This window comes from Heloderma suspectum, chromosome 8 (assembly GCF_057233095.1).
Source record: "Heloderma suspectum isolate Gila_16-S chromosome 8, 16-S_ref, whole genome shotgun sequence".
NCBI classification, from domain to species: Eukaryota; Metazoa; Chordata; class Lepidosauria; order Squamata; family Helodermatidae; genus Heloderma; species Heloderma suspectum.
The window spans coordinates 41,371,329-41,394,764 of record NC_139465.1 but is presented as its reverse complement, the minus strand read 5'-3'; the positions used below and the strand labels follow the sequence as shown (position 1 = coordinate 41,394,764).

At 48.7% G+C, this 23,436-nt stretch overlaps 1 protein-coding gene across 4 annotated transcripts; it reads left to right on the top strand.

Moving 5' to 3' along the window:
* The first annotated feature begins 1,684 nt into the window (after positions 1 to 1,684).
* On the top strand, positions 1,685 to 20,083 carry POLR2C (RNA polymerase II subunit C). 4 transcript variants are annotated; one of them, XR_014784616.1, is made up of 10 exons: positions 1,685 to 1,875; positions 4,500 to 4,549; positions 7,524 to 7,592; positions 9,139 to 9,191; positions 10,024 to 10,152; positions 12,587 to 12,638; positions 14,805 to 14,973; positions 16,094 to 16,168; positions 16,929 to 17,044; positions 18,920 to 20,083. XR_014784616.1 is itself a non-coding variant. In XM_084812090.1 (10 exons), exons 1-9 carry the CDS (start codon positions 1,790 to 1,792, stop codon positions 17,875 to 17,877), a joined length of 744 nt encoding a protein of 247 aa, XP_084668216.1. In that variant the 5' UTR covers positions 1,685 to 1,789; the 3' UTR covers positions 17,878 to 17,924; positions 18,920 to 20,083. The 4 variants fall into 4 exon arrangements, 3 of the variants coding, with proteins under 3 accessions (XP_084668216.1, XP_084668214.1, XP_084668215.1); XM_084812090.1 differs by lacking the exon at positions 16,929 to 17,044 and adding an exon at positions 17,817 to 17,924; XM_084812088.1 differs by lacking the exon at positions 16,929 to 17,044.
* Positions 20,084 to 23,436: the final 3,353 nt, after the last annotated feature.

Sequence of the window (23,436 nt, the reverse complement as noted above, 5' to 3'; positions counted from 1 at the left end):
ACGATATCATCCAAAGGAGGATTTGGGAGAGATTTATTTACATTTTTATCCATCCTTTCCTCACAGGGGTCCAGAGCGGTGTGCGTGATTACCCACCACCCTGCCAACACACACCTTTTCTGTTCTCACAGCAACCCTATGCGGTAGGTGAAGCTGACAAGATGATTGACCCAACTCACTCAGTGGGCTTCATGACAAGAGCATGAAGGGTTTTGAACCCCAAAACCACCTGCCTGAACCTGCAACCCTAAACGCAGTTGCTTGAAAGGTGGTGTAGTGTAGTATCAAACAAGGACTGGGAAGACCCAGCTTCGAATCCTGACCAGTCACCCTCTCTCAGCTTCTGATGAAGTGGACAGTATCCATGAAAGTGTATGCCATAATAAATTTGTTAGTCTTTAAAGTGACACAAGACTCGTTTTTGTCGCTGTAGACTAACATGGCTACCCCTCTGGAAACTACCTCACCTGGTTGTTCCTTGCAGGAAGTGTGGGATAGACTGGAAATAATGTTGGGTGTTGCTAGTAATAATATTCCATAGTAAGTCCCATACACAGTAAGGATTGCGCCGTTATGTGGTCTGAGGCAATGCAGCCTGCAACCCTAAACACACTCATTGAACACAGTGGGACTTACTTCTGAGTAAACATGCAGTAGGATTGAGCTAATAGCCATTATTTTGTCAACCTCACTCTCCCCATGTGTAAGATGGGGCTAATAATTCTGTTCCACCTTACAGGATTGTTGTATAAGATTTATGTATTGTGGATGAACACTTTTTGTATTATATTGGTTTTTATATTTTATTTTTATCTATATTATTGTGCTGATTAGGATTCATATTGATTTTGGGTTTTTTGTTACACAAATACAGAAATCTGTAATTAATGTATGTCGTTTCGAAACTATTTCCGGTGGGAAGCGTCGCATACATTTAATAAACAACAACAACGGGCGTGAACGTTGAAGGAGAGCCAGTGTGGTGTAGGGGTTAGAGTGTACTGGGACTTGGGTTCTCATCCCTACTGGTGATGAAGACCACCGGGTGACTTTGGGCCAGTCCCTGGCCCTCAGCCAAACCTACCTCACAGGGTTGTGAGGATAAAACAGAGAGGAGGTGGACCACGTAAGCCGCCTTGGGTTCCTTGCAAGAGGAAAAATGGTGGGATAGAAATCTAACAGTAATAATAATGCGTGAAACCCTCCAAAGTGCTCTACAAATGCAAAGTCGCATTTATCTACAGCATTTGTATCCTACGCCTGCCAAAACCAGGCGCGCTGAGGGCCAAAACAGACATTACTTTAAGTCTGCATCTAGCAGCTACATCATTTCTCTCTCCCGCCACCCCCGAGGCACACTCTTTCACTCTGGCGGGCAGGTGTAGGGGGTCCAACCTAGCCGGGGTGGGGTGGGGTGGGGGGCTTTTAAGATCCTGATCGGCCCAAGCGCCTCCTCTAACGTGAAACGAAAGAAAGAGGGCATCGCTGCGGGCTTCGAAGTAACGCCCGCGTTGGCCCTGAGCGGAAGCGCAGCAGAGGCGGGCAGCTCCTGGCCTGGCGCGGAGGGCGAGGCGCGGGGCCAAGGCGCCCCTTTTGCGCAAGGCCGCCGAGGAGAGCCGGGGAGGGCAGCGCGGGGAGGCGCGCGGAGAGGCGCGCGTCCTCGGCCGGGTCCTCCCGCGTCGCTGGGGGGCGCCTGGCCTGGCCCGGCCTGGGAAGGCGGCGCCGGCCCGGGCTCCTGCTCCTGCTCCTGCTCGGCGGCCTCGCCGCCAGCCCGGCTCCTGCCCGCGCCATGCCTTACGCCAACCAGCCCACGGTGCGCATCACGGAGCTCAGCGACGAGAACGTCAAGTTCATCATCGAGAACACCGACCTGGCGTGAGCGGCGGGGCGGCGAGGAGGGGGGGCGCCGGAGGGGGAGCGGGGAAGCCGGCGCCGCTGCGCCGCCCGCCCCGGGGAGCCTCTCCAGCCTTGGCGCCTTGCGCTCGCCCCTCGCGCGCGCGTTGGCCCGCCGGCTGTTGGCGCCGGGCTGCCCCGTGCGCCTTTCCCAGCGGACTTGGGCACGCGTGGGTTGGCTCCCTCGCCGTTCCTCTGTCGAGCAGGCCCGTCGAAACGAATGGGGCTGTAGGGGAACATTGGATGCAACCCTCTCACCTCCGTGCTCTGACAGGCTTCCCCTCCGGGTTGCTGCATTCCTGGTGGTGGTGAAAGGCGCAGAAGCAGGCCGAGCTGTGTTGCTGTTTTGCCTGGGTTCTTGTATTGTAGGGGTGAGCCACTTGTGGCCCTCCAGATGTTTTGGCCCGCAACTCCCATCAGCCCTAGCCGGCATAGCCAGTGGTGAGGGATGATGGGTGTTGCAGGCCAAAGCATCTGGAGGGCTCCAGGTTGCCTGCCCCTTGAAATGTTGTGGGGACGTCTCGCCGTCACTCCCTACTCCAGGCATGTGGAGTGTGGTTGTGGCTACAGAAGGACCAAACTACCCATTACATCAGTCTTCCCCAGCATGATGCCTTCCAGATATGTTGGATTACAACTCCCACCATCCCCAGCCTGCTGGGAGTTGAAGCGCAACACATCTGGAGAGCACCGGGTTGGGGAAGGCTGCGTTATGATTATTCATTCTTTTAAAAAAACACACACACCACAAGCTGGACACTTTTATTTGGAAGAAAATAAAGACCCCAGGGCTCAGCTGAAAAAACTAACCCCTGCATAACCCCTGTAGTGGGCTCTCCCACACTGGAGGCGTTCAAGACATGGCTGGACAGCCATCTGTCAGGGATGCTCTGACTTGGATCCCTGCCTTGAGCAGGGGGTTGGACTCGATGGCCTTGTAGGCCCCTTCCAACCCTACTATTCTATGATTCTTTATGCTGTTATTTGCCTCCAAAGTTGATGTTTACTCCAAACAGCTGGGCAGATAGCAGTTGGGGTGATTTTTAGCTGGAAACTGACACACAAGGCCATAGTCTGGATTGGGGGCAAATTCTGGATTGGGACCTGCAGCTGCTTTTCCTCAAAATAAAAGTGGCTAGATTAGGGCGCAATGCTGACAAGGGAATGCTGGATTTTTTTTTCTGTCTAAACATGTATAGGATTGCAACCTTAAGCACTTTTTTTTAAGGCTCCTTCCAGGGCACATTCCTGATTCTTGTATCATTTGGTCAGTTCAGTACAGAATAATACTAAAGACAGATGGAAGTATATATTGCAGTCTAACTGGACAACAAGACCAGGTTCCCACATAAAGACTAATTATGGGTTGCCCTTAGTTAGTCAGGGCTGCACTCGAGTGAGCAGGCACTGTCTCCTGCCCGCTCGCTACTTCCGCTTTGCATCAGCTTTCATAAACAACCTGGGAACGCCTTCCTCCTGGGTTGTTTGTTGCAACATCTGAACCCAGAACTCCAGGTTCGGACAGTGCAACAAACAACCCAGTAACCCCATTGTTTTGTAAGCAGAAAGCAAAACAGAAGTGGTGAGTGGTTTCGAGACTGTGCACGCACTCCCAACAAAGCATGAGTGAATGAACCCAAGAATTGGCGTGTGCTAACGGGATCCAAATCTTTTGAAATCTTTCATTTAAGGGTTCTCATATGAAGAGGCTGCCCAAGGCTGACCACACACACACACTCAGTTCTGGGGCTAAGTGATGTGTATGTTTTACATAAATACCCATATCATTGCCCTATAACATATCATGGTCCTATTACTACTCAGATTTTAACTTTTAGAATCCTAGAGGAAGGATCTGAACTCTGAAGAATGGCAATTGAAGAATGGCAATTCACGCTAACAAATTTTAAACACACACCTCCAAAAGGGAAAACAAAACAAAACCCCAGAGACATTTATTTACTAGGGACCACCTTATTCCCTGGTAAAGAGGGACTATTGGAGCATATTATGCTCTGACAATTGGCCCAGTTCAGATATAGCAAGAAATCTGGTTTTCCCTTACATCGATCTGAACCATGCATTGAGCCTTAAATGAACCTGTTTTCCCCAACTTTACTTGAGCTTGTCCAAGCTGTCAAAACTGTCCCCTGCTCTGGTTTATTCTCCTTCTCTGTTATATTGGCATATGAGTCTCTGTGTTCCCTCCATTGTCTGACAGTAGGGATATGCCTGGATCCTAGGATTGACCCAGAGATTCATGGGCCAAAGATAGTCGCAAGATCACACTGATTTGAAATATATTACACTGGAATCATTTAGAGGGCTTGCACCCTCACAGATCATTAATGTGGGATAGAGTTGTGGTTCTTTGTAAATGTGCATTCTTAGAGTTGCGAGGCAGGGGAGAGCTTATTTTCTTTTTAACACCTCTTACTGTGTAGGTGGCTTTTGAGGAAGCTGAAATTCCTACATTACCGTTAGGCTGCAGTGCCTCTATGCCTTGGTGGAGGGAAGATCATGCTCATTTCTCTTCAGGACCCATCAGACACATGCTTTAGAAATGCAATTTAGATGCATAAGCCTTTTGTGTTTTTCTGTTCCAGAGTAGCAAATTCCATCCGGAGGATGTTCATCGCTGAAGTTCCCATCATAGGTATTTCCCTATTATTCAAAGTTTTGTCTCTTGCATTGGTTTATGAAGGTCATTCATTATACTTCTATGCTTACCAAATACGTGCATGTGTGTTCATACCCTTTCACATGCGTGGGCTTTGTATCCTCTACTCGAAATGTCAGCAAAGGGCCGTGGCTCAGTGGTAGAGCAAACTCCTTACATGCAAAAGGTCCCAGGTTCGATTCCTGGCATCTCCAGGTAGGGCTTGGAAAGACTCTTTCCTGAAACCCTGCAGAGCTGTTGCCAGTCAACGTACACCAGCCTGTCCAACTCATCTAGCGGCTCCAGACTGGAGAAGGCTGGTGTAGACAGTACTGAACTACAGAGGAACCTACAGTCTGTCTTTGGATAGGGCAGCTCCCTGTGTTCCCATTCTTCACCCGATATGGGGAAGAACATCTGGACAATGATTCAACATGTCTGCATACAGTACCCCTTTTCCCTCTGTACTGAAGGATGTATCGGCACAAATCACTGGTTATTCAATGGGCAGGATTTATTTATTTATAATACTTTTGTAGCACTTAATATATTAAAATCCCTAAGCGGTTCACATTAAACTACAACAAAAGAGCAACAAAATAGAAATAATTAAAAACATTAAGAACCAACATGACATCATCGTAACAATAAAGCAAGGTGGTAACAGAGTCCTTCACAGGTCAGGGAAAGCCTGTGTGAATAGGTGTGTTTTCTAGAGTGTTTTCAAAACTTGCCACTGTTTCTGCCTCTTGAACCACGTATGGGAGCGGGAGAGTGTTCGGGGGGGGCACTACTGAGAAGCCTGCTTATGTACCATTACCGGGTGACATTCCATTGGCCACAGAACAACCAGGAAGGCCCACTCAGAAGATCTCAGAGGTCGACTGGGAAGACAGTCAGCATGGTATCCTGGTCCCCAGTTGTTTAGAGCTTTGTATGTCAGCGACAAAACCTTGAACATGGCTCCATAGCGAATAGGCAGCCAGTGCAGTTCTTTTAACACAGGTTTAATATGAGTATATCTTGATGCTCCGATGAGCATCCTAGCTGCTGCTTCCAAACCAGGTGCAAGGGCAGCCCCACATAGAGCACATTGTTGTTCAGTCGTTCAGTTGTGTCCGACTCTTCGTGACCCCATGGACCATAGCACGCCAGACCTTCCTGTCCTATAGAGCACATTACAGTAGTCTAATTGTGAGGTTACCAGTGGCTACGTTATACCTATCCAGGGATAGGCACCTCTAATGCTATGCCAATAGTATAAGCTGGCATGATGGATTTTCCCAGTATGCCAGCTTACGCTATTGGTATAGCATTAGAGGTGCCTATCCCTGGATAGGTATAATGTAGCCACTGGTAACCTCACAATTAGACTACTGTAATGTGCTCTATGTGGGGCTGCCCTTGCATCTATGGCTGCAAGAGCTGGACCATAAGGAAGGCTGAGCAAAGGAAGATAGATGCTTTTGAACTGTGGTGCTGGAGGAAAATTCTGAGAGTGCTTTGGACTGCAAGAAGATCAAACCAGTCCATACTCCAGGAAAGAAAGCCAGACTGCTCACTTGAGGGAATTATATTAAAGGCAAAACTGAAGTACTTTGGCCACATATTGAGGAGGCAGGATACCCTGGAGAAGATGCTGATGCTAGGGAAAGTGGAAGGCAAAAGGAAGAGAGGCCGACCAAGGACAAGATGGATGGATGATATTCTGGAGGTGACAGACTCGACCTTGGGGGAGCTGGGGATGGCGACGGCCGACAGGAAGCTCTGGCGTGGGCTGGTCCATGAAGTCACGAAGAGTCGGAAGCGACTGACCGAATAAACAACTATATATATATATATATATATGCATGCATATGCGCAAATGTATGATGGCTGATAGGTAATACAATAAACTATCTTTGCCTATGTCTACATGGACACAATTTGAGAGGAAGGCTAGCTGTAACAACTCCTTGCCTGGTTTCTCAAGGTAAGAGGGAACTTAAGCAGTTTCCCTCTTCTTCTCACTTTCTTAGGTCTCTGTGTGTGGTGACTTTAGAAGTCGGTCAGAAACTTGTGGATTCACTGCCTTGATCCCCCCCCCCCCCCCCGGCAAGGCTCCCATAATCTTTTTCCAGCACGGATTCGTCATGTGAGATCAGTAACAAACAAGTCCTCGCCTGCAAGCTTACAGTCTAAACGACATGACACAAAAGGGAAAAGGGGTGAGGAGGGAAGAGAAAATAAGCAGACTCTGGCATCCATTCTTAACATTCCATAGTTGCAAGATTAGAATGACAGTGCCTGAAATTCTGGTACAAAATGGAAAGCCACCATTGGGCCATGACACTCTGCAGATAGCAGTAGCACACTTGCTCTTCATCTCTGTAGTGCAAGTTCTATATGCCTAGCAATCAGAATGGCAAGTGGATCTAATGTCGCACTAGAAGTGTCGTTCAGGATTTCCTTGGGAAGGGGAAGGGGACATACAGTGACATGGGATAGCTAAGAACACAGTGTACTGGGGGAAGAGAGGCCTGGTTTAGACATCATTAAAAGATAAGATTCTCTACTGAGAACAAGACGGTCTCTGTAAGGTGGATTTTGCAGGGAAGGGGTTGGGGGTGCGGGGTTTGCAAAAGTTTTTCATTCTATCCTCATTAACCTAGATTTGAATGTATCAAATAAATCACGGTCATTTCTCAGAAGACTGATGTATGATAAGGTATCCATCCTGCGGCTAAGCATTCTTGCCAACACTTCTCACGAGGATCTCTGGAACTGTAGTTCTTTGAAGAGATTCAAGGCCTCTAATAAAACCTTGTCAGCATCACCCCCAGACTCCAGTTCCCAAAGTAACATAGGACCAGGCTTTACAAGCAAACCAGTTTAGGTTTAGAGTGTAGGCGTGGCCTTGGAACCCACAATCTCTTACCGTTGTTGGGTGAAAATATATTCTCTTACTAGGTTTTTATGATTTTGTTTGCAGCCATAGATTGGGTCCAGATAGACGCCAATTCCTCCGTGCTGCATGACGAGTTCATTGCACACAGACTGGGTGAGTGCTCAGCAGATGGGAAACCTTTACGGCTTCCCTAGATTGAAAGAAAATACAATCTATTTTTATTTTTGTATTGTTATTCTTAAATATTTTATTCTTATTTTTGTTATCATCATCATCATTGTCATCTTTAAAAGTGCCCCCCCAATTTAAATGCTGTACAGAGATTAAAAGGTTTCAGATACTGTCAAAAAAAAAAAAAGAGAGAAGCAAGCCTCAAAATAGTACTGAAAATATATCTGTGGAATGTAAATAAAACAGTGAAATCCCCAATGCATTGGGCATTTCACAATTTTACCAAAATTTCATATATATGCATTACCATTTTGAGGTTTGCTTCTCCCTCTCTCCCCCCACCCTCTTAAGTTTGATGCTGACCCGTTTTATTTCTGTGGGTACTGTGAGCCCACCTGTAGTAGGGATGAAGATCGTCTGATCATCCAGATGTTGTTGGACCGCAACTGCCATCCTTGCTCACCATTGGTTGTGTTGTATAGGGCTGGTGGGAGTTTAACTCCACCAGCATATAGCAATGGCCACCAATTTGGATGGCTTTAAAAACAGACTGGACAAATTCATGGAGGAAAAGGCTATCAATGGCTACTAGGCCTGATGGCTATATGCCACCTCCAGTATCAGAGGCAGTATGCCTATATATTCCAGTTGCTAGGGACCGTGGGCAGGGGGGCGCTGTGGGTGTGAACATGGGCAGCTGGTTGGCCACTGTGTGAACAGAATGCTGGTCTAGATAGACCCTTGGTCTGATCCAGCAGAGCTCTTCTTATGAATGCTGGTCTAGATAGACCCTTGGTCTGATCCAGCAGGGCTCTTCTTATGAATGCTGGACTAGGTAGACCCTTGGTCTGATCCAGCAGGGCTCTTCTTATGAATGCTGGACTAGGTAGACCCTTGGTCTGATCCAGCAGAGCTCTTCTTATGAATGCTGGACTAGATGGACCCTTGGTCTGATCCAGCAGAGCTCTTCTTATGAATGCTGGTCTAGATAGACCCTTGGTCTGATCCAGCAGGGCTCTTCTTATGAATGCTGGACTAGGTAGACCCTTGGTCTGATCCAGCAGGGCTCTTCTTATGAATGCTGGACTAGGTAGACCCTTGGTCTGATCCAGCAGAGCTCTTATGAATGCTGGTCTAGATAGACCCTTGGTCTGATCCAGCAGGGCTCTTCTTATGAATGCTGGACTAGGTAGACCCTTGGTCTGATCCAGCATGGCTCTTCTTATGAATGCTGGACTAGGTAGACCCTTGGTCTGATCCAGCAGGGCTCTTCTTATGAATGCTGGTCTAGATAGACCCTTGGTCTGATCCAGTGGGGCTCTTATGAATGCTGGTCTAGATGGACCCTTGGTCTGATCCAGCATGGCTCTTATGTTCTTAACATCTGGACAGCCATATATTCCCCTCCACTGTTCTATAATCTGAAATTTGAATATGGAACTCTTTAATTTTTTTTGCTTGCTCGTCAACTTCCACCCACCCTCGTGCAAGACTCTGTGGGTGTTTTCACTCATTTCTCTCTCCTTAGGTTTGATTCCACTTACCAGTGACGATGTTGTTGATAAGCTGCAGTATTCCAGGGTGAGTCTAGGCCCCAGTCGATATTAGATCTCTTGGCGGATCGCTATGAGAACGGTGTTGGGGATAGAGGAGCAAGGCCTCTACTCCAGAGGTGCAGAACCTCTTTCAGCCCGAGGGCTGAATTCCATTTTGGAGAAGCTCTCAGGGGCTTCCAGTGGTGGGCGGGGCCAAAGGCAAAAGGGGCAGGGCCAAAAATGCCAGCATATTTTAGCTTAAAGCTCTTATTGCCTTGGGAGAGGCATTTCAAGCACAAAAGCATGGAATGATAGGTGGTTGGGGGAAATGGGGTCTGGGGAGGGGCTGTGGCCTTCTGGGGAACCCTGAAGGACCCCATTGAGACCCCTGGAGAGGGCCGGAGATTCTGCACCCCTGCTCTACTACAGTGCCCACCCCCGGCAAAGAGGCACCTTGGCAGTATGCCGTTACTGGTTGCTGGGGATCCGGGGGAAAGGGCTATTGCCCTCATGTCTTGCTTGCTGCTTGTGGGCTTCCTGGATGCATCTTGTTGGCCATTGTTGGGAACGAGTTTGTTGATTTATTTGTTTGTTTGTTTGTTTTATTTCTATATCGCCCCATAGCCAAAGCTCTCTGGGTGGGTCATGAAAATTAAAACCTCAGTGTACAGAGTAAAACAATATAAAATGTAAAGCTTAAAACTGGGCTGCTGACCCAGATGGACCATTGCTCTGATCCAGCAGGGCTTTTCTTTCTGTTGTTAGGTTCAGGTTCTTGTGGGGTGTGGGGAGAGCGGCAGAGACGCTGATCTGATAGATTTTCAAGCTCCAGTTCAACAGACACACACCCCATTCTGCTTCTATTTCTTTCTCTCCAGGATTGCACCTGTGATGAGTTTTGTCCCGAGTGCTCAGTGGAGTTCACTCTCGACGTCCGATGTAATGAAGACCAGACCCGCCATGTCACATCCCGAGACCTCATCTCCAATAATCCCCGGGTCATTCCGGTCAGTAGTGTTCCTGCTCTCTGTCTCAACAAAGTCTTCTATAAACCATAATGGAGAAGGGCGAGGAGGCACCAAGGCATGAATTAAAGAAGACAGAGTCTCTGGGGTGCAGAAACATACCAATTTTTTTTCAGCCCAGGTGTGAAGGTTTGAGGCCTACAGAGGGAAAGGAAAAAAAAGGTCAAGCTTAGAGGCCTGGGTTTTTTTGTTGGGAGGGATTATCCCTGAGAGGAGTAGTTTCATTTCCCCAGTTACGTTTCATTTCTTCAGAGTTCAGACAGTACTTTCAGTTTTGAGGGAGGAGGGTATATAAAGAGAGTAAGAGAGCAGTAAGAGCAGAATCGGGGAGACCAGAGCCTGAAGAGGGAGCAGGAAGAAGCAGCCTGGAGAAGTCTAAGTACAGCTAGGGTAAAGGAAGTTGCATTTTGCAACTTTTATTTTCTTTTAAGGTCTTTTGTATCACTCAGTTGTGATTTGCTTGCTTTAATTTACTAGTAAACTGTTGTGGTGTAGAGTGTCTAGAGAGTCAGTCACCCCACGTCTACAGCCGAAACCCCCTGTTATTAGAAAGGGTAAAAGAAGGAAGGTGGGACTCCGACAGAGGCAAGAGATCCTTAAGGAGTTGCTCAGGGGATCCAGGTCATAAGGGGAACCCTGACACCAGGAAATTGTTTCTTTTACCAGTACCCTTTGAAATGCTTTGGCTTGAATGTCTTTCAGCCTGCGGGCCAAATTCAGTTTCGGAGGATCTCCTGGGGGCTGTGTTCGAGTGGTGGGTGGCGGCAAAGGGGTGGGGTCGAAAATACCCCAGATGTCTGCATATTTGAGCTTGAAGCTGTTACTGCCAGTCAATAAGCCTTAGGAGAGGCATTTTAGCTTTTTAGAATGGGGGTGGGGGGCAGGGAGCATGCAAAAGCTGGACACTACCAAACAATTGGAGGTCAGGGGAGAAAGGGTGTCGCCATCTGAAGGCCAGATTGGGACCCCAGGTGGGGCAGATGTGGCCCGCATGCCCCAAGTTCAACATCGCTGCCTTAAAGTCTCGTTCCTATAAACAGGAATAACCAAGGATTCATCTAGGAAGGGGCTGTGGGGCGGAGGGGCTATGGCTCAGTGGAAGAACGCATGGTTCATGTGCAGAAGGTCGCAGATTCAATCCCCAGCATCTTCAGGTAGGGCTGGAAATATTCCTGCCTGAAACCCTGGAGAGCCACTGCCAGTCAGTGTCGGCAGTACTGGACTAGATGGACTCACGGTCTGACTCAGCATAAGACAGCTTCCTATATTCCTAAGACCCTGAAATCTAGCAAGACCCGGACTGTTCTTTCTCACTGGAAGCCAGCTGTCTTTCCCAAGGCATCTGGGCAATGAGAGCCTTGCCAGATATTAAAAGGGAAGCGATCCATCTGTCCAAAAGGCGGGGAGGAGCACGGGAACCATGGATTTCGCTCAGCGGAATGAATATTGAAAATGCAATTAAATGGGAGATGCTCAGCCGAAGCCATTATAGTATATTTATATATTAGCTGATCAGCATCGATAGCTTTCAGTACTTTAGATGGTTGGAAGTAATGGAGCAGGTTGTGAGCATCGCCTCCAACAAGCAACGGGAGTTTGGGAGGAATAATCTAATGCAGTTTCCTGGGTCAGGTCCTCCTGGGTCAGATCCTCCTTCAGCTGTATCAACCTGTGCTCCACCTTGCCCTTGGAGTAGCACAGCAGATGAAAAGGTGTTAGTTTGACTGTATTTATTTAGTGGCATTTATGTACATGGCATGTTAAAAATACATTTATTACATTTATATCCTGCCTTTCCTCCAAACCTCAATATATCCTTCCCCCTCTATGTAGTCCTCACAACAACCCTGTGAGGTAGGTTAGGTTGAGAGAATGTGCAACTAGCCCGAGGCCACCCAGTGAGCTTCATGAGTGACTTGGGATTTGAATCTGCATTTCCCCAGTCCGAGTCCGATACTCTATCCGCTATACCAGACTGTTAGGGTCAGGCCATACCACGAAGATTACGGCTGTTGGAGAAAGCGTTAAGGAGAATCCGATTTGTACCTCCTTCCATGTGCAGTCCTTGGGCAGGATCCAGTACCACCACTGCACTCCCGCTTGTCGTCGGGACCCACCACTCGCACAACAGAAAGTTGGCGGCTCAAAAGCCCCTGCGGAAATGTTTTCTTCCAGATCGTGGCAGGTCACTGGAGGTTCCTTCTGCAAGCTGCGCTGACCTAACCTGTTCTGGAAAGGAGTGTTTCTGCTTGGTTCTGGTTGCTTTGTTAACCACCAGCTCAGCATTGCACTGGGTCCAATTCGTGTGCAGGCAGACTTGGACATGCCCCGTTATGTTTAAGTGGGGAACATAGTGTCTAAATTCAGAAGAAGCCAATGGTCTTGGGGTGACCTGCTTTCCTTCTGCCCAACACAGGTGACGTCCCGGAGCAGAGATAATGACCCCAATGATTACGTCGAGCAGGATGGTATGTACCCAGGAAGAATGAGATTTGCAGAGAGAAGTAGCAATGTGCTGTTCTTACCTATGTTAGGGGCAAGCAGCTTCCAGGGGTCAGGGTATTCCCCCCCCCCCGGATCCCATCAGGAACTGTACCCCTGGCTGCACTGCCAAATTTGTCACCAATATTGGGTAGCACAACAGCAAACCCTCCCCCCACACAATTTTTTTTCAAGCAAAATTGCCCCGGGGGGCAGGTGTTGCCACCACACCACCAAATTTTGGTGGCACAGGTGAGAGGGGCCCACAAAAAAGCCAGGGGGTGCATGCAGCCTGTGAGCTGTGCGTTGCCTACCCCGATCTATGTGCTGCTATCCTTTGACAGGTGGACGCTGCTGACGCAATCTCAGCGGTGGAAAGATTTTACTGAGACCTGTGGGAGCTACATAATAATGCATCTCAGCTTTCTTCTCTGGGAAGAGGTGCCTTTGAAGCTGCATTTCCCAAGTGTGGGTCCCGGCCAGAGCATGGCCAGTGGTCAGGGATGTTAGTAGTTGTAGTCCAACAACATCTGGGGACCCAGCGTTGGGAAAGGCTGCAGGCAGGATTGAAGTTTTAGGCTTCCAGAGAGTTATGACTACTCTCTGTCTCTCGCCAGCGTATAATGTCTTGAGACATCTTCATCAGCAAGTTACAGAAAGGACAACTGAAGAGATTCTCTGCTCAAACAAGACTTCTTTTTAGATGTCGCCTAATCCATTCCAGATTATATGCAGTCAGATGTCATGTGAGACATGGAAGACTCTTCATTACTAGACTTGTCTATGAAGTGTTGTGCTTCGCATTGGCAGCCCTGACGGGAATGGCTGTGGGTCTGTAAATTCTGAGTACCTGGATCTTTATTTGGTACCTACACTTAATTTGCAGCAAGTCTGATAGCCCCTTCAGTGCCCTGTACAGATGCCAAAGCTTCTCCCTCCAAGGGGCTTATTACGCCAGTGCGTGCGCGCACGTGTGTGTGTTATCACTAGTACAACCGTATCAGCTTACTCGGTCCTCGTGTTGGGAAAAAGAAGCTTGGATCAAAAGCACTGCAGGCAAAGTTCTGCTCTCTCAGCAGGGCTTTCCAGTCCCCTCCTCTTTCCACCGCATCCTCTGAAAAGCTGTTCCTAAGGGTCAGGGGACCCCTGGAACAGTGTGCCGTGTGGCACAGGGGCCTGCAGCTAAAGGTGGGGGACAGCAGCAATAGGAGACCACAACTTGTAAGAGTGTCAGTGCTGTGTGCTTGCCTAAGGGGCTCCTTGCATTCGAGCCTGTCTTCTGCAGTTGCAGGGTTGAGGAGGGCCTTAGGCCATCCGTTGTTCTTGGTTGATTTCTTACACCTCTGCGCTGCATACTCATCTCAGCAGCAGCTCTCAAAGGCCTTTCTGAGCATTTATGATGGAGAGGGACACACAGAAGATCCCAGGTTCAATTCTTGGCATCCCCAGTTAAAAGAATTTTGGATAGTATGATCAGAAAACATCTATGCCTGAGACCTTAGAAAGCTGTTGGTGGTCTGAGAAGGCAGTTCTGGGCTAGATGGACTCCGTAGCTTTATACACAGCAGGACTGCAGAACTCCTTTCAGCCCAAGGGCCAAATTCCATTTCAGAGAAGTTTTCTGGGGCTGCTTTGCAGTGGTGGGTGGGGCCAAAGGAGGGCTTCTGCCCTGAAAGGTGGCCAAGAGATATAAATATAATAAAAGGGGCAGGGCCAAAAATGTCTGCTATATTTCAACTTACTGCCTCTAACTAAGCCTTAGGAGAGGCATTTCAGCCTTTTGGAATGGGGGAGGGGGGAATGCAAAAGCTGGGATGCCACCAAATGATTGGTGGTTGGAGGAAAGGGGGTGGGGCCAGGGGAAAGGGGCATGGCCTTCTGGGAAAGAGGGCCACATTTGGCCCCTGAGCTGGAGGTTCTGCACCCCTGATACACAGGTTTTTCCATGCTTATGCAGGAAGACTTTCTCCCTGTCGCTTGCAGATAACGGTCCAAGACTCCTGCCCCAGCAGCTGTTAGCCAAGGGAGCCCCATAATCAGCTTGGGTGTCTGGTGTGAGATGCCTTTGAAGGGCAGAATTGAACTCCCAGGTCCAAAGCACTGCAGCTGCTCTCCACTCCTGCACCGTCTGTGTATGCTGTTTTTTCTTTTAGACATCCTCATCGTCAAGTTACGGAAAGGCCAGGAACTGAGGTTGCGAGCCTATGCGAAGAAGGGCTTTGGCAAGGAGCATGCCAAGTGGAACCCCACGGCAGGAGTGGCCTTTGAGTACGACCCTGACAATGCGCTGCGGCACACGGTCTACCCTAAGCCAGAGGAATGGTGCGTTTCCATAAATATGTAGTTTAACAAAAAGCAAGCCGTTTAGCTACATCGCAAACCATGCATTCTGCTCAAGGACTTGGAATAGAGGGTTGCAAGTGTTGGATTGAGGTTTGAATCTTCTCTCAGATAGACAGAGAGACGCACGCACCACACACACGTAGCTTACTGCTTTTGAAACCCTGCCGTTTCAGAACCATTTTGCCATGTGGCACGGACAGCTGCTGTTCAAAGCACAAATGTCGATAGCATTGCTGGAGTAACTTTCTGGATTGTGGCCACTGACTCCTGCAGCCATACAGAAGGCTGCACCACACAGCAGAATGAGAAGGCAAAACTAAGGGATGTAAGAACAGTTTATTAACAAGCAGCTTTCTAGATTTTCCCCAATGCATTTCTAACGTAAACATTCTTCTGCGCGAGGCGAGAGAGATAATAGAAAACCGTGAAGAAATATTTAAAATCATGCCAATCCATTCACAGACTATAAAAAGATGTAGCAAATAAGGCTGCAATTCTATGCCACGTACCTGGGGGAAAGCATCATTGAACTCAGTGGGACTTACTACTGAGTAGACAGGTATAGGCCTGTGTTGTAAGTCTGGTATCTTTCAAAAGTATCCAAGTCACTATGTTATGGCTATAGATATAACACCACTATCATTTTTACAGCCATTTGCAATACACATTTTTAGATGTGCAAGATATATATATACTTTTTGGGGTGGAAAAGCTGCATATAAATTAAATGCAGCCATAGCAAGTGGATCCGTGGCTGCCACCAGTTTATATCACTCACTTAATGCGACCTGTAGGCTTTGCATGTTAGGAACGTGGGAAGCTGCCATATACTGAGTCGGACCCTGGGTCCATCTAGCCCAGTTCTGTCGACACTGACTGGCAGCAGCGGCTCGCCAGAGTTTGAGGCAGGATTTTTTCCAGCTCTCCCTGGAGATGCTGGGGAATGAGCCAGGGGTGTTCTGCATGCAAAGCAGGTGTTCTACCACTGTGCCACAGCCCCCGAACGTGTTCAGGAGTCCATTTGCTCCTCCCCTGATGAGAGAGAGGGTGGGAGGGAGGGCCTTGTTGTGTCAACTCTCATTTTCCTGCTTCATTCTAGGCCAAAGAGCGAATACTCAGAAATTGACGAAGATGAAGCCCAGGCTCCATATGATCCCAACGGGAAGCCGGAGAGGTAAGGAGTTGGATATCTAAGCCGGCCATGCTGGCTGGGGGTGATGGGAGTTGTAGTCTGACATATCCAGAGGGCAGAAGGCTGGGGAGGGCTTATCTAAGCAGTGCCAGGGTGGGGAGTGGGAATGGCATTCTCTTGCCCCCTGCTTTGTGCCTCAACACATTGAGCAGCTTCCAGAGGCCTGCCTCCGGCTGAGATGGCTGGCCCATGCCTGGTCCGTGCCGCTTCAGGCTGCTGGTGTTGCTCACATGATGGAATGTTCCTCTATAACCACCAAGGTCAGCACCCCAGACGATGAATCTTCCTTCTGCAGAGAAGACCAGCACATAGGGCTTAGTGTAGCTTTCTCCTCTGGCTTGTAGCGGCTCTCCAGGGTCTTAGAGGTCCATTTCCAAATCCTTCTCCTGAAAGCCTTTAATTAGAGTTGCCAGGGATTGAACCTGGGACCTTGTGCGTGCAAAGAATGTGTTCTACCCACTCAGCACATCCCCATGAAAACAGCAGTGACAGAAGATTGCTTGCTGGCCAAAATATTTTGTAAAGAATGCGATGACAGCATTGACACCAAGGAATTAACAGGAGTTTAAAATGAGAAAAAAAGAGCCTTCCTCCTCCCCCCATTTCCTGGAAGTTCAGCCAACATTTCAGGAGCACATTCTTAAAGTAGCTTAAAACAAGTACAGCACACTTCAGCCTCCCGTTTCTACACTCACAGGTTGCTAGAGAGGGAGATATTCAATTGCCTATTTACTTTGTATAGGAGGTCAAGGAAGAAGAAGTCCCATAGTAGATAGTAACGGACATTTATCGAATAAACCAGTGAGTTTTCAAGCTATGCAAAGCTCTTTTTCAGAAGGGACTAGTTCTGCTTGAATGGTAAGCATCTTATTCAGAGAGGTTAAATCATTAGAAGATATTCTCTTCATTGGCTCCTATGGTCTGTTGATGATACGCAAAGCTAGAGCAGCTGGAGAAGTCCCAAGGATGAATCTGCACCGTCTGAATCGTTAGTGCAGGGAAATAAAGAATCTTTTTCAACGTTGCAGCAACTGGAGACCTTTCTCTAGGAGCTGTCCAGCTGCAATACTGTAAAAGATTCTTTTTATTTTCCTGCACGAATGTTTCTGACAACAGCACAGATTATTTCTTGGCGCTGGGTAACTCACGTATAGAACTGCTGGCATCCAGATGTCTGTCTGCCGTTTGCCCGTATGTAGCTTCCCCTGCGATGGTCTGTGGCAGGGGTGCGCATCCCACGGACCGCAGGCAGCCCTGCTGTGGGGACCCAGAGCTTCCTTTGTTAGGGCTGAAAGGGGAGAGCCTGGGATTTCCCTTGCTAGCGCTAGCATTAGGGCGAGCAAGGGAAACCCTTCCCTTATCTCTGATTTCTCCCGAGAGATCAGAGGTAAAGGAGCCATTTCCCTTGCTGGTGCTAGCAAGGGAAAGCCCTGTCTTGTTGCAGGGGACAGTGTGAAGCATCAGTGTCTGTCCGTGGGGAAGGGGGGGAAGAATGTATGTATGCATGTTTATGTGGGGAGGGGGGAATAAGCGTGTGTGTGTACGTGTGGGGAGGAATGTGAACGAGTGTGCCTGTGAGGTTGTGTGTCCCTGGTCCGTGGAAGTGAGAGGGCGTACATCCTGCCCACAGGGTCTCCTGCTGCTGCAGCAAAAGACTGGCAACGGGTTACTGGATTGATGGCAGCATGTAGGAAGGCATGGGCTCCATTCTCTGGAGGAGCTGAAAATGCCAAAGCAGGTTTCTTATCATTTATTTGTTTGTTTGTTTGTGTGTGTGTGTGTAGTATTTTTATCCTGCTCCTCAGCCAAAAAAGGCTCCCAGAGTGGCTTACAATCAATGAACAAAGAAGACGGTCCCTGCCCTCAGGCTTGCAACCTAAAAAAGACACGACACGCAAGGAAAAGGCGACGGGGAGGGAAGAGGAAAAAGAAATATGTAGCTTGTCAGCAGGGCTGGTGGGATGGCCCTGCTCCCCCCTCTCACCTCCCGAAGGAGGGCCCCAACGTTCCCTTTGCCCGCTCCTGTCTCCCTCGCTCCTTCTTCTTCCCCACAGGGCCATGGGTGTCAGTGAGCCCTGTGCGGGGCAGGGGGGAATCATACCAGCCGCCCCTTCCTGAGAGGGGACGTGCGGTTTCACGTGCCGCTGGGCACGTGGAGCGGCTGCTTTTTTTGTACACAGATCCCATGCTCACTTAAGCCTGAATTAACTAGCATGAAGCCCTGTACCTCAGTCTCCCCTGCTGCATGTTTTGCTCGGGTCTCTGGGTGGAACCAAAAGGTGCTGCTGCTGCTCTTCTGCGAAGGCGCTGTATAAAAAAAATAAGATTAAGGGCAGTTTCACACGCCCTTCACTTCAAGAAATCCCAGTTTACCACACGGTGCCCCCTCAGCGAGGATATGCAACCAGTCTTCGTTCCAAGTCTCTGACAAGCACAACTGAGGTGTGGATGGGCTAGCTGTGTTTTGGAGCACCTGCTTGTCACGTTGACCCTTCACTTACCCATGTGTGTATCACCAGCAGCTTTGTGCTGCTCCTCAGCACAATGTAGAGCCCCTTCCCTCCCCTCACGGGTGACTCTTGCCAGCCCCCATTAGAAACTTGGCACTTCTAGTCCTCGCAGCACAACTGAACTCCAAATGCATCTCTCAGATTTTGCCTTCCTGTGTGTGAGGCTTGAGCCAGGAGTGTGTCTCTCTCCTAAGATCTCTCTGGCCTCTTTATTCTCACTCAGGTTTTATTACAACGTAGAGTCCTGCGGCTCTCTGCGTCCTGAGACCATTGTCTTCTCAGCATTGTCTGGCTTGAAGAAGAAGCTGAGCGACCTTCAAACCCAGCTAAGTCACGAGATCCAGAGCGATGTGCTGACCATCAATTGATTTTTTTGTCCGTTCCCTGGAGTAACCCCAGTTTCTGGGAAGTGCGCAGGACTCCTGCCATGGTATTAGCCCAGAGGCAGTGCTAATGAGGAGACTGTGGGGATTGTGGGGGCACGGGGATGTCTTGCAGCCTGAGGATGCACTTCTTCTGCCGCACCCTTACCTAAAGATGTGAAGGTCTAGAATAAAACAAGCAGAAAAATGGCGGGAGTGGGGAGTTTTTCCTGTGTGTTTTCGGGGGTGGGTGGGTGGGAAATTTGGGGAAATAGTTTGTTACCAAATTTTTCTGGGTTCTTTTCAAGTGTTACCCCAAACTGTCACATCTCTACTCTTATCTCCAAACTATCTCCAGTGCGCCCTTAAGGAAGTTGCTGATCATAGGGCTGAGGATATATTGTTTAGGGAGTTAAAATGGTGTATGATGCCATTTTCCCTCAAGTGGGCTATTTCCCTTTCTCTCCCTGTTCTTCACTGTGTTGGGAGTTTGGCTTTACACACACACACACACACACACACACACACAGCCACCACACTTCTTGTTGTTTTCTATCCTTGTCTCTGCCGGGCTTCTGGTGTAAACAGCCCCTGCCTGGCAGATGTCCAGGTTATGCAACTGCGGTTTGATAGTCTTTGCATTTGTTACTTGACTGAATAAAGGCCTTTTCCCCGGTTAGCCATGTGTGAAAGCTTGTCTGGTGCCAAGGGAAGGAGATGGCAAAGCACTGATCTCTTTCCAACTAACATTAAGTTAATGAAGGTTGCCGATCGTTGCTCTGACAATTTCCTTTTCAGCAGTTTTTATGGCTGGGGACATCTGGAAATCTCCCCGGTTGTGATCAAGGCTCAGAACATGAAATTGTATCCTCTAATGCAGAAATCCAGTAGCTTGAAAAAAGGCCCAAGAAGCTTGTTCTTTTAAAAAAAATCAAAACACCAAGGTTGTAGCTCTTGTTGCAGAGCAGAAGAAATCCTAGGAAAATGGTGAGCATTCATGATAAAAATTTAAAATATGTAACATTGATTTGGGTGAGCATGGTGATTTCTTCACTCTTGAATTACTCTGGCTCTCTTTCCTTAAAGGCTTGTTCCAACTTCCCCACCACCATTTTTCTGGGTGTCCCAAAACTACTTTCCCATTCAATTTAAAGCTGTTGTATAAGGAATCAGGTTTTGTTACTTGATTACTCAAACAGTCTCACAGAATGGTGTGTTCAGTGGCTTGACCCTTGAAAAGAGTCCCTGGGAGAGTAAGACCGCAAGCCTATGCATGTGTAGCAGAAAATGTCATACAAGTCCTAGCATTCCCTAGCTAGAATGGCCAGCTAGGGAATGCTGGTAGCTGTGGAATGTTTTTTCTGTCTAAATATGCATAAAATTGGGCCCTAAATGTCTTTTTCCATAGTTACTGCTGAAAATAGGGTCAGTGTGTATTCTTCCTGTCTACAGTTGCAGTTCTCCAACCCAGATTTTGGTAACTGATGCAGAATAGCAGCCTCCTCTGAATTTCATCTTCAGCAGTAGAGGACCCTGTGGCTTTTTGGGAAGTTTATTAGTGACCCTTCAATGAGAAAATCAGTGCTGGGACATGCAGTTTCCTAAAGGGTAGCTTGCCCGACCTTACTCTGAAATGCACATCTGCAAGAGAGTAAGTCCACATGTTATCTATCCACCTACCTATTGGACCTAGAGCCTCCTTTCCACCACCTAGTCTCCATGGCAGCTTACAAACAATTATATTATCGTTGATAATAAAAGAGAATGTGTGCCAGTCTGTCCGTCTGCGTCATAGCACCAGGACCATGAAACCTTGCATGCATACTAAGGGGGCCCTAGGAGTGTACATCTCAGCGTTATTTTGTTTTTAAAACACACTAATTAGTTTAAATGTGTCCATGTGGTTGAAATCTGCAGTAACTTCTTCAACTACTAGGGCAGACTTTCCTAACTAGTGCATGGCTTTGCAGCCCATATAGGTGAAAGCCAGGGGGGATTAGTAGGCCGAGGGACAGAGTTATATGTCTGCCCCCTCCCTGCTGTTTTGGGACAGCCCCCTCTCAGGGGAATGGAGTGGACAGACCCCTTTCCTCCGGGGAATATAGCAGTGAACCAGGGGTGTAGCTGTGCCCAGGGGTACCAGAGGACATGGCTTCACTCTGATGGGGCGGGCACAGTGTGTCCAACTCTGCCAGCCGTGTAAAGTTTGCTTGAAGGCTTTGTGGTATCACACTAAGGGCTATTCCAACCCATGCAAAACTGGGTCCGTTCACTCCTAGTTGAATAAAGCTATTCACAGCAAGGGGGAGTTTCCGCATGTTAATCTTCCACCCTAGAACAAAAGATCGGCTTCCCTCAGCCTGAAAATATCTGCTCAGGTTCTGCCCGTCTCTGCCTCCACACTGGGACAAAGAGTACTCCTTCGCCAGGAGCAAACATTCTCCCCCCACCTCCCTGAACCAATCCAGACCAAGATCCAGTCCGGATTGCTCCTGCCACACAGGTCTTCCCAAGAGGCCTTCGCAGCAGCCCACATGAACAGCGCTTGCCTGCTGGAGCACATTCCAAAAGCCTCTTCATTCATTCATTCATTCATTCATTCATGTATATCCCATCTTTCCATCCCCCCTCCCAAAATAACACAGATGCTCAAGGCAGCTAACAATATTTTTTTTGTTAAAAAACAATCTCAGTTAAAGCATAACATAAAAACAACTGAATTACAAGCACAACAGTAAATCCCCTTCAGCAACAGAACAGCTTATATGATGAAGAGCTGCCTGAATAAGAAGTCTGCCTGCCTGTGAAAGGAAAACAGAGGTGGGGCCAACCTAGCCTCCCTTGGCAGGGAGTTCCAGAGCCTGGGAGCTGCCACCGAGAAGGCCCTCTCTCGCATCCCACCAAATGTACCTGTGGTGGTGGGACGAGAGAAGGGCCTCCCCTGGAAGACCTTAAAACCCCAACTGGATGGGACTTGGTGACTTGGTGGCAGATGTGCAGAGGTATCTCAGCAGCTGAGCGATATATAAAGGGGTCCTTGAAAGCCTTTAAAACCGCCAATTTAAAGCAAGCAAAATCTACTTGCCTGTCTCTCTTCCCTTACATGGGGTGAGGAAGAAAGCCCCCTTGAGAAGAAATGTTGAAGTTCCAAACACTTTGGGTGACAAACGTCACTTGCCTACAGCCTGTTTGGACGTAATCCCTCTTGGTTTTTGACATTGGACTGGCGCAGCGTTCTTGTCTCTGGGCTTTTATACATAGGAAAAGATCCTCTCTCTCTCTCTCTCTCTGTCCCCCGCCCTGCCCCCCGGTGCCCTCTTTCCCAAGGGAGCTGAGTGTAACTTACCCCTTTTCCAGGGGGGGTCCTGCACTGAAAGCCAAAGACCGGCTGGTGCCATGTTTCTTTCTGCAAAAGGCGCACCCGGCCAAGGCAAGTCTGGGAGGCAGCCTGGCGGTGGAGCTGCGCCGGAGGCCTTTGTTATTTCTGCTGCTCTTTCCAAGGGTTTTCTGAAGAACGACATCTGCACTGACCCACCTGGAAAGAACTGAACAGCTGGAGGAAGAGTCAAAGGCTGGGTGTGCCATGAGGTTGTAACCACTGCACTTCAGCAAGCAGGGGTGGGGAGAGGGGGTGTGATTAGCTTTGCCACCTCCTCCCCAGTCCTTTTTGAGAGCTCACCCTCACCACAAGCACCCTGAGGCCTAAAGCAGCGCCAGCTCCAGGTTTTTGCAGGCCCTTGGACAAGGCACTCGCCATGGCCCCCTCCGTGAGTCCACCTCCTCACCACCACTATCACCAGTTGCTATTTCTCCTCCTCTTTCTCATCACTGCTATGCCTTGCTTTCTTGACAGGCAGAGAGCCAGGGAGCAGGGAGGCCGTGGCGTCTCCTGCTCCTCCTCACCACCATCATTGTCTGGGCCAGAGCAAGAGGCAGATGAACCAGCAGGTTGCAGTGGTGGAGGGAGGAGCAAGTCCAGGGGGCTCTCGCCAGTGAGGCCCTGCTGGGGCGTGGGCCCTTGGCAGGAGCCCAACCGTGCCTACCCTTGATGCAGATCTTGGCAAGTGCCTCTGTGGCATGCGTGCCTGAGTGCGCTTTCAGACACGCAACGTTGGCCCTCGAAGGGACCTTTTAACATTGAGCCCTGAGCGTCCCAAAGCGTAGCACTGTAAGAGGTTAAGGGGATTTAGAGACTGAAGACACAGTTGCGTAACCTAAGAGTAATTTACTGAAAAGAATTTAAAAACATACATTCAAGAGATCAGATCATGGCAACAGGCATTTTATAGGGTGATTGTTCATTTGCACAGAACACCAGTCAGTACTAATTATTAAGGCAGACACATTGAAAGCAATGGTTTGGCGTAACTTGACTAGC

Coding starts and splice junctions, on each gene's coding strand:
- POLR2C (XM_084812088.1), top strand. CDS start 1,790: ATGCCTTACGCCAACCAGCCCACGGTGCGCATCACGGAGCTCAGCGAC. Junction 1,876..4,499: donor ATCGAGAACACCGACCTGGC/GTGAGCGGCGGG, acceptor TTTCTGTTCCAG/AGTAGCAAATTCCATCCGGA. Junction 10,153..12,586: donor ATAATCCCCGGGTCATTCCG/GTCAGTAGTGTT, acceptor TGCCCAACACAG/GTGACGTCCCGGAGCAGAGA.